Raw genomic sequence first — 16,263 nt, forward strand, 5'->3', positions numbered from 1 at the left:
CGGTGTTTGTGGCTGCGGGCGAGTTTCCTCGGCTGCAACTAATGGCGGTCATCATTCTGAAGGAGGGCTACAATGATAATCACGATTTTAGCCTATTGTGATCGCTATTATTTATGACGATTAGTCATCCATTTATGGCACTTTGTAAATGAACAGAAAACTGCCTTCACAATAATAATGTATTTCATGAACCTATAAATAAACAGTGAATTGAAATAGCATTTGGCTTTCACAAAGCTGCTTGGTAAGTCACACTGTACTGCAAATGTACTGCAGATACAGTACTACTGTAAATAAGCAGGCGTCATTATTTACCAGTGATCTCTGAATGGTTTTATCAATTGGTATGGCTATATTTCATAATGCATAATGCATACTTTCTAATACCAATACAGCACAGTGATGTGATTGGGTTTTTATTTTGTAGAACTTACTCTCGTGCATGTCAGTTTCCCTCAGAAAGCGTATATATTATATTATGTTTAATACGCTGCCCTTTGTGTAATTGTTTAATCAATACCTGTCACTTTGCAATGTGAAGAATTTGTATCTTATTTTTATTGAAAAAAAAATTATAGCACCTTTAAAAACACCGTTTACAAAGTGCTTTGACTGATTAAATTCAAGCAGAGTGCTCAGATCATGAATTCAAAAGGCAAAGGAACATTAATAAACAGGAATTAAATCCATTCATTGGATTGAAAAAGTGGATAAAGAGACAATCAAATTAATAAATAAATACAATAAGATAATGAGAAATAAATAGGGAAAAATGAAAATAAATAAATAAAAATAAAATTGAAGAAAGAAAGGGTGCGGCATCACATAAAAGGAGCTCTATAAAAATGGGTTTTGAGAAGTGATTTTAAAGAAGTCACTGACTCAGCCAGCTGAATCTCCGCGGGCAGGTCGTTCCAAAGTCGAGGGGCCCTGACAGAAAAGGCGCGGTCAACTTTTGTTTTGAGTCTAGACTTTGGAACAGCCAGAAGGGCCCCGCCCGCCTGAGGACATGAGGCTGGGGTCAACATATGGGGTCAACATATCTGAAAATTCCGTGCAATCCAACAGTGTTATAGAGCGTTGAGACAATCTACGACAGCAGATCTCAGAGGAAGGTTTATCCGTGTGTCATCTGCGTAGCAATGAAGAGAGACATTGTGTCTTTGGATAATTTGGCCGAGGCAGCACATAGATTGAAAATAAAACTGGACCTGAAATTGAACCTTGCGGTACACCACAGCTAATGTGACCTATGGTGGCTGCGAAGTTTCTATCTAAAAGGCAGGAATAAAACCAGCCAAGTGCAGTGTCCTTGATGCCAACCCAGGTGTGGAGACGGTAAATTAAAATGGTGTGATCTACAGTGTCAAAGGCTGCACTTAGATCTAAAAATAATTAAGATTGTATTATATATGTATTGTATAGATTGTTCCTTTAGTTTTAAGTCCAGTCGCGACTATCTGTGCCTGACAGTATCTTGGTAAGGTTTGGGTTACCAACTCACGCGATCTGTGTACTCTGTCAACTTGCCCATGCGGTTGGGATTGTTGAGAACAAACTTCTTCGATAATTATGAACTGAAACTCAAACATCGCCATGATGGAACTGCCCCGAACACAAGTCTTATTCAGATCGTCTCTTGGTGAGGACCCTGTTGTTGATCACTAGACTGCAATGCTATCATGTGACCTGCACGAGCCGTCATTGGCGCATGTGCGCGCATTGTGGTGATGATAAAAAATTTTTTTTTACTAAATTATTCCACAATAATGGACCGATCGGGATCAAACTTGGGCAACGGCATGTCGGGACTGCCCCGTATACACATTTTTTTTTATCTATGCAGTGGGTCCATGACATCCATAGACTACTGATGTCAGTTTTTCATTCACAAAAACCTTCGGGGCTGGACCCCTAAATATAGCCGCAGACAGCAACGCACAGGGTCCAGATTAGTCGGTGTGATGAGTGTGGCGGTGTGACCAAACAATGTACAAGCCCTGTTCGCAATACTGTAAGAATTTATTAAGGTTAATGTTATAACTAACTACAATTCAAGATGACATATAACCAGGGCTTAGTTTGTGCCAGATCCTGCCGGAACACGATCAGGGAACGGGGACATGCAGGGATCGCTCTCATAGACAGAGAGATAGCTAAGAAGAGAGCTCAGGAGGACAGCGGGAGAGAAAGGTAAAGGACGGGAGAATCCCGGGAAAAACGGGAGGGTTGCCAGGTATGTGATTGACATGTCAAAGGAGGTGCCAGATCGATCAAATAGGTCCCAGATTAGGACCGGCACCCATTAAATCCCTGCGTGTCCCTGTTCCGTTTCTCCAAACAAAACCAATAATAACAGTGTTTTATCATAGATGTACTTTTTTCCTAATTGAATGAAACAAAAAAGTCTTGTGTGTAACGGGAGTCTTTCTCAGTCACTCTAATACCCGTGTCGCACAATGATGGCACAGTGACGCAATGATGATTCTCTGTGGCCAATCAGTAGTCTGCAGTGTTTTCACAAGACTTTTTAGTTTTGCCGACGGAGGTGATAGAAACACATTGTTACCAACTCCTTCTACTCCGATGTGGATCAAACTTGGACCACAACGTGTGTGGACTGCCCTGTGTCTGTGGGTTAGACGGTTTCTGAGCGCCAGACACTTTGACCGTGATAATGGCTAGGATAATAAAATACAAAATAAAAAATAAAACAAACAAAGAAAAAACAAACCCTGAGGAATAATTAAATCAAAGTTGTATGTTGATCTTGTTATCTGGCATATTTTATATCCACTAAAACTGCACAACTCTACCTTCATGATGGTTACGAGAGGGCACAACGTTCAGGAGAATCAACTGTATATTATTAATACATTATTATAATTTATATTAATATCAAATTGTGTTTGTAATACTCACATTTTTTCATGTTTGTTTTTTGTCTCAATTAAATTAAAGGATAATAATTCATATTACTCTTGAGCATCTTTAAGTGTTTTATCAGGATAAAACCATGCCAGGATGGGGGTATCCTGATTATTATACAATTCTGTAGTTCATCACCACAATACGAGCTCTGAAGTATGAAGAGTAAACTTAATATATCAGAATGAGAATCTATTTGGGTCAAGTCATTTTCATATACAAGGAATTTGTCTTACTAAGGATTGGTGCATTGCTGTGCAGACCACTGGCATAAACAAGCTTAACAGTCTAAAAAAAGAGATACAAATATAGAGAATACGTTTAAAAAATGGCGTCCGCCACCGTCTCCGCTGTTTTTAGAGTGTTAAGCCCGAGAGACTCATCATCCCCCTCAGAGATGAGTCCAATGAGGTCGGTGGTGTCTGCAAACTTCAGGAGCTCGACGGGTCAGCGTCCAGAGGTGCAGTAGGGAGAGGACGGCATCGGAGGGGCACTGCTCGAGGGTCCGGGCCGGGGGGTCCACCTGGTCTCTACTTGAACCAGTTGATTCTTTAACATGGGATTTTGAATATAAGTAGATACATTTTTTTATTGAGTAGTTCTTGCGTTTAATATTCTAAAATAATAATAATAATTAGAATAAAAAAATTAAAGTTAATGATTCTCAAGCTTTTTCATCTCAAGGACCCTCAACTTACGCATTCGGCCAAGCACCCCGTGTGATACCATTCTAACGCTGGGACGTCAATCTGAGAACATTTGAATTGTTGGATATAGTAACAGAGATGACAGTGAAGCTATGATCCAAACAGCCCTTATTACATTATTTTATGATGCAAATGTCTTGTAAATAAAATAATGGGTGGGGACCCTCGGGAACCTCTTGATGGACCCCGTGTTGACAACCACTGACCTCAGCGTTGCATTGGTTGTAACCAATTGGAGTGCAGTGTGCGGCACCACAGTTAATTCACAAGAAAAAATACATTTTTCTTTCTTTGAAAGATTTTGAATATTTTCTGCTCAATGATTTTCAAAATGTTAATAAAATACACTGCTAATGTATAATATATTGTCTTGTAATCTATTACATTCTGCAAGTTGGTGGGGCTTCACTTTCTTGCACCCAACAAAGTCAGCATCGAGTCCCATGACACCCTAGTGGTTTTGGAAGGAATTGCAATCGGTGCCGATAAAGCTTGATGCACAGTGGTGCATTTGGGTTGCAGAGATGTGCACTCCAATTTGGTCTCCTGAAACTGAGCTTGCAACACACAGAGTTTTGGTCCTTCATCCTGTCATAATTTTTATTATCCCTTGTTGTTTGCAAAGTTACCTCTTAGTTTGAGTTGAGTCATAGCTCCAGACAAGGCCTCGTTTGGATCGACGACATGACAAGAGACGGTTTTTGAGAATAATAGTCATGCAAATACACTATCTTTTAGCGCTTGTATTTATTTTGGCAGTCTGGGACGGTTTACTTCTGGGCAGGAATCATGGCCTCGATGGCCTGACCCTTCTCCAGCGCCTTCTCCATCTCCACCAGCACCTTGACGCCATCCACCACCATCTGAACCAGCTCCACCTCGGAGAAGCCCAGTCTGTCTGCGTTGGAGATGTCGAACACTCCGCCCACTGCAGCCGTGTCCACGCCCCCTGAAACGGGCAGTCAGTGGTTAGACCAGTGTGAGTTAGTATTACATGCCACTGTGTAATAGTGTGATAGTAAGTTGGCATTTGAACATGAACATTTGAGTCGATTTTTCCTAACCCAACTGATGGGAGACACACCTACTTTGCATTCTATTTACTGTGAAATTTTGAATATTGTCTTAAACTCCCCCTCAAATTTGGCTGGAAAAAATGTGATTATGGAACAGAAAGATCTCAAGTCTGTAAAAATAATTGGAATCAGGCGATTTATGTACTAAATTGCGACTGCTCTACCCAACCACCCGGCCGGCATAATGTGCTCTTCCTTACCGGTTCCACGCTTCTGGAGCCTCAGTTTGCCGAGGATGTCTTCGAACTGGGGATGTTTGCTCATGTTGGGCAGCTTGACGTGGACGCCCCCGCGCAGCCCCGTGCCCAGGTTGGAGGGGCAGGTCAGGATGTAGCCCAGGTGCTCATTCCACATGAACGCGTTACCCTTCTCTTTGAACAAGTTCTCAATCTGGGAAAGAAAAATAATTGTGTCAAGCATTTTCATCATTTTCCAAAGCACAGGCAATAAAACCACTTCCACTAAATATATTTCAACTTTTGAGACGAGGCAAGCGACTGGACCATGATCCAAGCTGGGATACTGGGGTTGGTTGGCAACAGGGGTTGGTCGGCTCATTTTCTGTTCCTTTGAAGGTCAAAGAAACAAAAATGAAACATGAAAATGTTTGCTTTCTTGACCTGCACTCATTTTGGCGTCCTGGTGGCTCGACCAGATCAGCACCCGTAGATATCGTTACTCACTGACGATCTCAGTTTGGCTGATTAGCTCAGTGGGTTCGAGCCTGCGTACTGGCCACTCGTTTGAGTGGCACCAGTGGGGGTTGGCACAGTCGGCACCGTGCTCAGGTGGGTATCTCCCGATCAGTGGCCTTTCTGTTTGGAGTTTGCATGTTCTCCCTGTGCTCACATGGGTCTCAGACCTCCAACATAAAAAAAGGACCCCAATTAAAAAGATGCAGAACCAAGTATAAGAGCCCTGCCGCCCCTGGAGGAAGGAAGGGAAGATGCAGAAGCCACATTCCTTGAGCAACCACTGTGTGTGCGCATTTCAGTGTTTGCTACTCCCTGCATGTATCTGTAAGACAAATGATTCTAAGTGAGGGTAACATTTCAGTTATACAGAGTGAAAGTAAAAGTCTGTGGACTAACATTGGCCAACATAATTTCTTCACAAAGTTGGGTCAAATGTGAACGGGGTTGGTTGGCCCCACAAATGTCTGAACGATTGTTTCCTTGTTCATGAACTTGTAACTGTTAATGTATATTTTTGGGGGCCATTTTGAGAGTTTTAAAACTTTTTTGAAAGATTAAAAATGTTTATCTTGTACATTAATTATTATCATTTTGAATGGTCAATGGAGAAACTAATCAGACATTCCTACTGATGAATTTGCTGAAAAATGTTGCTTGGTTTGAAAAACGGGCAGATATTCTATTAAATGTTCATGTTTTCTGGTTCTTGTCTGAATTAAATGTTCAAATAGTTTCTATTGATTGCTTAATTCTTTTGTTGATATAGCATTTTAACAATGTGCCAACCAACCCCATAACCAGCCCCACGGGGGTTGGATTGGCACAAATGCACAGCATGACATTAATCACAAATCGCCTAATTTTAGAAAACGTTTGTGTACATTAAAACATATTTATTCAAAGCTGAGACCTAACCTCTCATTTGCTGCTGGCTAGAATATTCAAACGTAAATGATGCCAGAGAGTGCAGCGTGTGCCAAGCAACTCCGGTTTCCCCTACTGGTGGGGCTGATGGATGGGGCGCTTAGAAACCTAAATACCCTCCCAAATGGATGGTTGTCCCTTTAACCAACTGTTGTGAGGCCGGTGCAGAAGCGGGTGAAGACCTCCTTCATGTTGCCTCCGTCCTGCATGGAGATGACACGCAGGTGATCCTCCTCGTTCACCCACACCATGAACGTCTTGCTGTCGTTGTGCCTGTCAAGACCAGAACCGGTGTTTATTTCTTTTTAAGGAGTCCGTTCAAACACAGCTAAAATGATATTTCCCGTCGCAAAGGCACAAGGTTCCCGACCAGATGCCGCGGGCATCGGGCCAGTCGCGGCCCATCCCGGCGGCCAGCAGCAGGGGGGAGACGGGTTTGTCGAACAGGAAGTGGTCGTCGATGAGCTGCTGTTGCTCGGCCTCCGTCATGTTCTTCAGGGCGAGGTACTTCCCCTTCAGATCTCCGGTCAGAGAGGCCAGAGCTGGAGGAACATGGAACAAATTTTTAAACATCAAGTGGGAATGTGCCTGTGGCGCTATGTGGGTCATGTTCTAGTTCTATTGGAGAAAATCAGGGAATTAAACACAGGGCTCATTTGTTCCAACAAAGTCATGAGTTATAATGGATTATTTACAATTTAAGACGTGTACACGTTGGTTCTCCATCGTTTTAATGTTGGGCCCTAAGTGTTGCTTTGGGGAAAATCCTTCAGTAAGCACAATCTTTACTCAGTCTGTCTCCAACTGCAGGACTACATTTCACCTACTCTGTCAGGCCAATCATCTCCTTCCTCTACACGTCACCTGCTGTGTCGGCCAATCATCTCCTTCCTCTACATCTACCTGCTGTGTTGGCCAATCATCTCCTGCCTCTACATTTCATCTGCTGTGTCGGCCAATCATCTCCTTCCTCTACAGTTCACCTGGTGTGTCGACCAATCATCTCCTGCCTCTACATTTCACCTGCTCCTTCAGCCAATCACCCCCTGATGCTTCTTCTACAGAGGAGGAAGCACTGCATTTCTCTACCTTCGATGGAGAGCCTCTCGATGGCGCGGCGCTCCCCGCGGCTACAGTGCGGCGGCAGGCAGAAGCCCCTGATGCTCCTGCCGGTTCGGACGCGGGAGCTCAGGACGTAGTTCGGATCCAGGTCATCGCCGCCCTGGAGGAGGAGGAGGAGGTGGTTGGTTGGTTACTTGGTAGGCTGTGTCATCCCAGGGTCAACCGGCCCTGTCAAGAGCGTTTGAGGCTGCAGTTACCTTCAGGTTGTCGGGGTTCAGGTCGGTCTTGTGCGTGTCCGTGGGCTTGTACCCACCATGTCGGTCTCCGATCACAGGGTCCAGCAGCTCCTTGTACAACTCGTATGTCTCCTCGTCTCCAGCCACACAGCCCACCGTCATAATGAAGGGATGGCCTAGACGCGCAGACAAAGGTTAAACCCGAACACACAGAGGGTTCAACAGCGGCACCGGGCTGATCAGCCCCATCTAAAAAAAACGTTTTTTTACCTGGGTTATCAACCCCCGTTTGAATGACATCGTCCAGAGTATATCCAGTGGAGGTCTGTTTGTCCCTCAGCCGCTCGTACATGTCTTCAGTCAGGACCTTGGCCATGTGGTTGTTGTGTTTGCTGAGGTCTGGATACTCCTGCCCGGGGGCAAAGTTGAACTTCATCTGGTTGTGGGTGTTACCGAAAGGCATGGCTGACCCCCTGCATAGTGGATGGAGGGGAGGAAAACAGACCACAGTAAACCAAGTTAGAGCGTGCAGATGTTTAAGTCTGTGCACTTCTCAAAGTCCTCTAAAAACACCTATTTTTTCACTCAAAAAGCTACATGCAACCGCATCATCTGAAAGTTATTTTCTTATGATTGTCGGAAAGTAAATACAGTATATTTTAACTAATAGAAAACTCAAAAGTTAGAACCATAAACCTCACCACAATTTCACAGTTAGAGCACACGATCAATATAATGTCAATAGCATCGAAATAATGTCATTTTTTTAGATAAGATAGATTTGCACGCATGTCAGCAGGATAGCAATCCATGACAGAGCTTAAGCTTCACAGCAACAGTTAAAACGGCTGTGTGTGTGTGTGTGTGTGTGTGTGTGTATGTATGTATGTATGTATGTACTGTATGTATGTATGTATGTATGTATGTATGTACGTACGTACGTGTGTGCGTGTGTGTGTATGTGCTTTCTTCTTCGGCGTCCAGTGACAGCAGCAGCTTCTTCCTTCTTGTGCTTTAACGGAGGCTTGCATCCAGGCTTTATAGAGGGAGAGTTGTGACGTCACAAACATGTCACATAACGATGCCCCCGGTTGCTGTAGCTACCAGGGTGCGGGACTATGTGGGATATTCCCCGACATGTTTACATGTGTTTCCATGACAAGTGGAATTGTCCATCCATCCATCCCGCCCGCCCATCCATCCATCCATCCATCCATCCATCCGTCCATCCATCTACTGTTTCTGTGTGTCTGTCTGTGTCTTGCTGGCTACTATATCTACTGTATCTGTCGGTCTGTCTGTCTACTTTTCCCATCTAGTGCATCTGTCTGTCTATTCTTTCTACTGTATCTGTCGGTCTGTCTGTCTGTCTACTCTATCAATTTACTGTATCTGCCTGTCTACTGTATCTATATATCAATCTATATAGCTACTGTATCTATCTATCTACTGTGTCTGCCTACTATCCATCGACTATCTGTCTGACTGTATTGTGTCTTATCTATCCATCTACTGTGTCTGTCTGTCTTAGCTCTAGCTATCTACTGTGTCTGTCTGTCTCCTCTGTCCATCTACTGTGTCTGTCTACAGTATGTATCTATCAGTATACTCTATCCATCTACTGTGTCTGTGTGTCTGTCGACTATCTACCAATCTACTGGATCTATCTATCTGTCTACAGTATGTATGTATGTATGTATGTATGTATGTATCTATCCACCTACCGTATCTTTCTGTCTGCCTACTCTGTCTATCATCTACTGTATCTGTCTGTCTTCTCTATCTATCCATATACTGTATATGTCTGTCTGTCTACTCTATCTATATATCCATCTACTGTATATATCGGTTGTTTGCATCTATCTTTCTACTGTATCTGTCTGTCTGTCCATTACTGTGTCAGGGTTGGCTTGCTGCTGTTCTTTTCAACTGAAAATCAACAAGGCCATTGTTCTGTTGGTATGGAAGTGGAGAAATAAAGAAAGTGTTTTGTGTTATTATATTTTAATAGAACAATCTGAGAAACTTCTGATAAACAGTTTTGAACACAGCACGTTATTAGATCATTATCATGTTTTCACTACATGTAAAACATGAGCAATGACAGCTTCCAATCCAAATCCAAATCCAAATCCATGTACCATGTTGTATGTACCAGCCCAAAACCTTCAGCACGTCCCCCAGTCCATGGGGTGTAGGTAGGCTACAGCCACCACGAGGACCATAGCTCCACCACAACCCCCACACCCCTGTACTTGTCCATCAGACAGTGGGTAATGTGGGGCATTCAGTCCAGGCTTGGTATTATTTTCCTTTTTCTGGTTCCCCGGAAGAGGATCAACGACACCGCCATGGCCGAAATCTGTAAGGACGGTATATTAAATGAGAATTATTATAAAGTATTCATAGCATATGTCCAATAACAGAGGCCAACAATGTGCAGGTGACCTTCCTGTAATATGTCAAAAAATGATGTTGCATAATTTCTATGTTGCTGTAGCTCAAGCTTTTATATATTTTAGAATTTTTAGTTTTTAATTGAGTTTAGATATTAAAACTGGCCACTTTTTGCTAATGTAGAATAGAACATAACAAAGGGGATACATCCAGGAATATATGCTGGAAGAGGAAGGAATAAAACACCGATCAGCCACAACATTAAAATCACCACTAATATTGTGAAGCTCCCCCTCATCCCGCCAAAACAACTCTGACCCGTTGAGGCACCTCTGAAGGTGTCCTGTGGTATCTGGCACCAAGACATTAGCAGCAGATCCTTCAAGTCCTGGAAGTTGTGAGGTGGGGCCCCCATGGATCGGGCTTGTTTTTCCAGCACATCCCACAGATGCTCCATCGGAACGGATCCTAACCCCGACCATCCACATTATGTAGAAAAAAACGTGATTCATCAGACCAGGCCAGCTTCTTCCATTGCTCCATGGTCCAGTTCTGACGCTCACCTGCCCATTGTAGCTGCTTTTACTGGTGGACAGGGGTCAGCATAGACACTCTGACCGGTCTGTGGCTACGCAGCCCCATACGCAGCAAGCTGTGATGCACTGTGTGTTCTGACACCTTTCTATTAAAGCAGCTTTAACTTTTTCAGTAATTTGTGCTCAGAAGATCTTCTGTGGTATTGGACCAAACAGGCTAGACTTCATTCCCCACGTGCATCAATGAGCCTTGGGCGCCCATGATCCTGTCGCAGGTTCACCGGTTGTCCTTCCTTGGACCACTTTTAGTAGGTACTAACCACAAGACCTGTCGTTTTGGAGATGCTCTGACCCAGTCGTCTACCCATCACAACTTGGTCCTTGTCAAATTGGCTCAGATCCTTACGCTTGTCCATTTTTCCTGCTTCCAACACATCAACTTCAAGAAGTGACTTCGCTTGCTGCCTAATACATCCCACCCCTTGACAGGTGCCATTGGAACGAGATGATCAATGTTATTCACTTCACCTGTCAGTGGTTTTAATGTTGTGGCTGATCGATGTATGTGCCAAGAAAATTGTTCTGTATCATCTTTGTATTATTATTTTTTTCTATCTTATAATTCTGAGAAAAAAACAGAAAGATTTATGAACCATAGAGTGCAAGCGGATAGGAAGATTTGAGCTCTACATTTTGTGGACATACTGCACAACAATTATGTCTACTGTATTATTATTTGTAGTTTTTCACATTTTTATAAACGGTTATGTGCCAGAGAAGTTAAAGGTGTGTATAAAAGGTAGGTGATAGAGATGTCTGTACTATACCTCGATGGCGATGGTAATCAGGGCCACAGCTGCGAAGATCAGAGAATTCTCATGCACAATTTTCTGCTGCACTTTGAACAAACACCCATCAATCACCTGGAAGAGATATCTATTAATTCTCCATCACAATTCATAAAGTACTATCTGATCTTATCATGATAGGCATGATAAGCGGATTGCCCCAATGATGTAGAGCTATGTTTTTTGTTGTTAAGATCATGTGCACCAGAAAGGTTTCGTACCGCTGATTTAGCGTTTTCTTCAGTGCACAAAGCAGCCTCGACGGTTGAGTTGCAGCACGTGTTGGGGTAATGGCCACTGGTGAGGTTGTAAAAGGGGGAGGCATAAAAGTCTGTGTAATTCCTGTAACCGCAGCAGTTGAACTAAAAACAAGAGAAAAACAAACAAAAACAGTGAAAAATAAAAAAATAACATTTATTCAATTAAAATTTGAATTTAAGCTGGCTTTGTTTCTAATGTATTGTTATTATTATCATTATTATTATTATTATTATTTTGAATTTGGTAACATGAACACCAAGCAGGCATTTCAGAAGGTTAAAACCCCAACTGGTCGTGAACCCAAACCCACCCTGTGTGCGATAACCGATCCAGAATCCTTTGCAAAATAACTGAATACGTTCTACTCCCGCTTTGATAGTCTGAGCTGAATGTGAAGGATGACTGAGAGCCCTCTTTCCACCAGACCCCAAAGAACCGGCCCTCTTTACAGAGGAGGAGGTATGGCGGAAGCTGAGCCGGGACTGACGTTATCCCAGCCAGGGTGCTGAAGACCCGTGCCCTGGAACTCTCACCAATTCTTCACTCACCCCTCTGCAATTCCTACCTGACTGCAACAATACCAAAATGCTACCCGGGACCTAAAAAACCCCAGGCCACAGAACTCAACCACTACCGCCCTGTTGCCCTTAAATCCATAATAATGAAGTGCCTGGAGAAGCTCCTGCTAAACATTACTCTGCCAGTTGTCTCCCCCTAACTGGATCCCCTACTATTTGCCTATGAGGCTAAGAGGGGCACAGAGGATGCCGTGGCCTGCCTGCTGCACCTCCTCCTCCAGCATCTGGACTCCCCGGTCACCTTTGTCAGGATCCTCTTTGTGGACTCCAGCTCTGCTTTTAACACCATCCAAAGAGATCTCATGATCCGGAAGCGACACCATTGTCAATTTCCCCTTGGGGACTATAAAGTCTGAAATCTTGCAGCGCTTATATATATTCTGCTTCAACAAATACATACTACCTGCTTCATCACAGTGCTCCAAAGAAAGGTCGTGGCGTTCGAAAGTCCGTAAAATATTCTGATGTTGCTGATGATGTGAACTTCGGCTTGGTCGAGAACCTCTTTAGCCTGCGACAGGATGAGATGACGTTTGTGTAAAAGGCAAAAACTGCGAAACAAAACCAGTGTTCGCTTCGCCGCAGATTTGAACGTACCAGCCAATGAAAGAGAAGCAGCATCACCACTGTGACGACTTGGGAGATGAAGATCAACATGACGATGAGGAAGAACTGTGAGGGAGAGATTCACACCGGTGAAAAGGGTTGAAACAAAACAAAAGGAAATTCCTTGCGTGTTGCGCATATTAATTTGGAAGTAAAACTCACTATTTGAGGTATCAGAGCACATTAAATCAATGGGTTCTCAACTCGTTGATTCTCATTTGTCCCCACATCATTTTATATTCCAGCCATCCATCCATCCATCCATCCACCCACCCACTCATCCATCCACCCACCTATCCATCCACCCACCCATCCATCCATCCATCCATCCATGGGATTGGGTCCCATGGATGGGATCTCTTATATATAGATAATATACATATATTTATATAGGGCTTGGTGCAAATGGGCTGTAACTGACACCTTGGGCAGAAACATTTTTTTGTTTGAAAGCTCTTGATGAGCTCTATCTATAAGTGCTAAACAGACGAGGTCAACCGTGCTGAGATTGTTTTCAAATAAAGATCCAGAACATAAAGAGGAAAGACAAAAACGTTTGCCGCAAAAAAGAGACTGGGATCACCTTCAAAAAGTAATTAACCTCAGCCTAACCTATATGCAAGTAAGTGTGGTTCATAGATGCTGCTGCTAATGAAATAAAATCAGCTCAATCAATCTATCAATCAATCAATCAAAGAGGGGCGCACACGACAGAGGCAATAGCTAGGTTAGGTCAAGTACAATTTGGATAGGGTTATGAAAGGGCTGTAAAATTCTGAAAATGCACATATATATAGTTATTTATGTTGTGAGAAGAGCATCGTTATTTTGTCCTCATTCCATCTACCAAACACGCTCACCATCATGAGCATGCACCTGCTCTCCTCCATGGCGCCGCAGCAGCCCAGGAAGCCGATGCTGAGCAGGACGGCGCCCACGCCGATCAGCAGGTAGGCCACGTTGGCCAACTTGCTGACCTCGGGCGGAAGGTCCTTGATGCTCTGCAGCAGCCCAAGCAGAGAGCTCTGGTCCGTCGTCACCCAGATCCCGAGGCCCAGGATGGCCGCACCCACCATCTGCCTCCACGGATTGGGAGAGAGATGGTGAGGTGAAAAGACGGGGAGTGGGCCTACGTGGAACACCTTGACGTCGCCCACTGGGATAAACAGCCTAGAATTATGAGTCATCTTGCACAGCATGGTCCTCCAGCAACTCTGTAAAAATGGCTTGTTCTTGGGTGTGACCTTTCAGCCGATTGTCCACACGATATGGATAATCATTAAAACAAAATACAAGTGTTCAACCAGGCTGTTTATTTTGCAACGTCCTCTGCACGAATCAAACACATACGTTATAGAGTGCATCAGACTTGATTAAAGCTTCAACACTTACGAAGATGCAGCCGTTGAAGATAAACATCATTATTTTCAGCAACCACATCTTTAGATGTCGTCCTGATCTGGTACTACGAAAAGAAGAAGGGGTTACTTGACGACGTCCTTTCAGCACAAGTTGAAGGGTGTGAACACGTTGGATATCTTTTATACGCAGCGCCCACAAAGGGCACCAATCCTCTGACAGGAAGGAGGGAGATTCATGCAAAGGCCTCAACAGGCAAGAAGGACATTGAGGAGCAGGATTTCTTAAAAGATTATAAATCAGAGGTCTCTAAGAGCCAGACGTTTGTGGGTCATGTATGAGGTCTGTGGGCTGCATTTTCAGGGTTATGAGGTAGTTATTAAATACAGTATTATGTATAGTATATGGCAGATATTTTGCAAATGTCCTCTCCATTTCAGTACTTTTGCCACTTCTGAACTGTGACCCTCCATATAATTCCTTCCCTATGTCCACATCTATGGGGCTACAAAAGCAAACCCTGTTCTACTCTATCTGTTGCCCCATCCGTGGAATCATGGATATGGAAATGTTCTGGTCATTACATGTGCGACACTGAGCAGTAACAGACTGATCACATTTCCTTGTGACGTTCCATTTTTCAACCTTAGATTTCTCTTATGTCTGAGGCCTTTTGATTGTCCCGCTCCTGCCGTCCAATTAAACGCCCTCCCTTTGACCTTCACCTTATCAAGCTTGTTTGGTAAAACTTTTCTCCGCTGAAAATTATAAGCAGTTTCAACATCCAGGAGCTACCGATTCCTCGCTTTCCTTGTTTTAATCCTTATTTTCCAAATCCACGCTGGGTGGTGTCAGCAACATCAACAATTTATCGAGGCCATGGTGGCTGCGATGTTTCATCAGATTTTAACTCACCGTCTCATTTTTCCTGCTGATGTAATTCCCGTTTCACAGATGCTTCTACGTCTTCTTCTTTGGCGTAAACTGCGGCTGGCGCGTCCAAACGCTTAGCGTTATAGGGGGAGAATTGTGACGTCACAGTGTGTTAACATGGCGATGGCCCCAGGTAGCTGTGGAAACCACGACAAGGCCATGTGGGTCTAATTCTTAAGTGCTGACATGCGTTTCCATGGAGACTGGATTTCACCAGCCGCGTGCTTTTTGCCGAATGTATGTAGGTATGTATGTATGTATGTATGTTTGCCATTTGTCACGAAAAAGGCGAATCATGTGGAAACCGTTGGTCAGAACCTTCCACAAAGGAATAGCACACCTGTAGGGACTGTGCTGAGCTTTGTCAAGTCAAGTCAGGTTTATTTGTATAGCCCTTAATTACAATTGAGTCCATCTTGTGGTGTGGGGGTGGGGGTGGTGTGGTTTGAGCAGCCACACCTGACCTGGGTCTAAATAATTGGGGGCCCAGGATCAAGTGTGGCTGCACACCTGTTGCCCGTTGGTTGGTCTAACAAGCAACAGGTAAAACCCCCATCCCCACACACACTCAGGAGAGGAGCCCCTGTCATGACACATGTCCATCTGCTCCTGGGCTTGTTCCAACCAGCCCTCTCTCTACAATTAACTGGTGTCTACAACCTCGTCGCCTGTGTCCATGTGCCGGAGGTCCCTGAAAATGTCACTTGGGTACCGTGTGGTAGGGCGAAACTGCCACACTGGCACCTGCACAGGGACTCTTCAGCATGGGGCAGGGACACACAAGGGCCGTCCAAAGACGCCCTGGAGCCACCAGCGGGTCAACGGGCAGCCCCAGCACCAACCCTCTCCCGACTGGCAGCAGCAGCACCCAGGGGGTCCGGCGGAGGACTGGGGTAGAGGCAGCCCCTAGCAACCACCACAGGTAACCACCGGCAGCTAGCTACTCCATCCAGCAACCCAGCAGCCAGGCCACCCCTCCAAACAGCCTCCGCACCAGCCAAGTCCGGCCACGCCTTCATAAGCCAGCACAGCAGCCCGAGGCCCCACACTCCAGAAGGAAGGAGGGAGCAGTCTGTTGTTGCCTCGGGGGGAAGGAAGCCGGTGGACTGTGCTGTTT

At 44.4% G+C, this 16,263-nt stretch overlaps 1 protein-coding gene across 1 annotated transcript; it reads right to left on the reverse strand.

Moving 5' to 3' along the window:
- Nucleotides 1-4,405: 4,405 nt before the first annotated feature.
- Nucleotides 4,406-8,091, reverse strand: LOC307247192 (creatine kinase B-type-like; the record flags this gene model as incomplete). Its single annotated transcript, XM_080023282.1, has 7 exons — nucleotides 4,406-4,584; nucleotides 4,912-5,101; nucleotides 6,480-6,603; nucleotides 6,701-6,872; nucleotides 7,420-7,552; nucleotides 7,650-7,804; nucleotides 7,899-8,091. The coding sequence occupies 7 exons, from the start codon at nucleotides 8,089-8,091 to the stop codon at nucleotides 4,406-4,408; spliced, it is 1,146 nt and encodes a 381-aa protein (XP_079879408.1).
- Between the last annotated feature and the right edge of the window lie 8,172 nt (nucleotides 8,092-16,263).

This window comes from Zeus faber (assembly GCF_960531495.2).
Source record: "Zeus faber genome assembly, chromosome: 22".
Classification (NCBI taxonomy): Eukaryota; Metazoa; Chordata; class Actinopteri; order Zeiformes; family Zeidae; genus Zeus; species Zeus faber.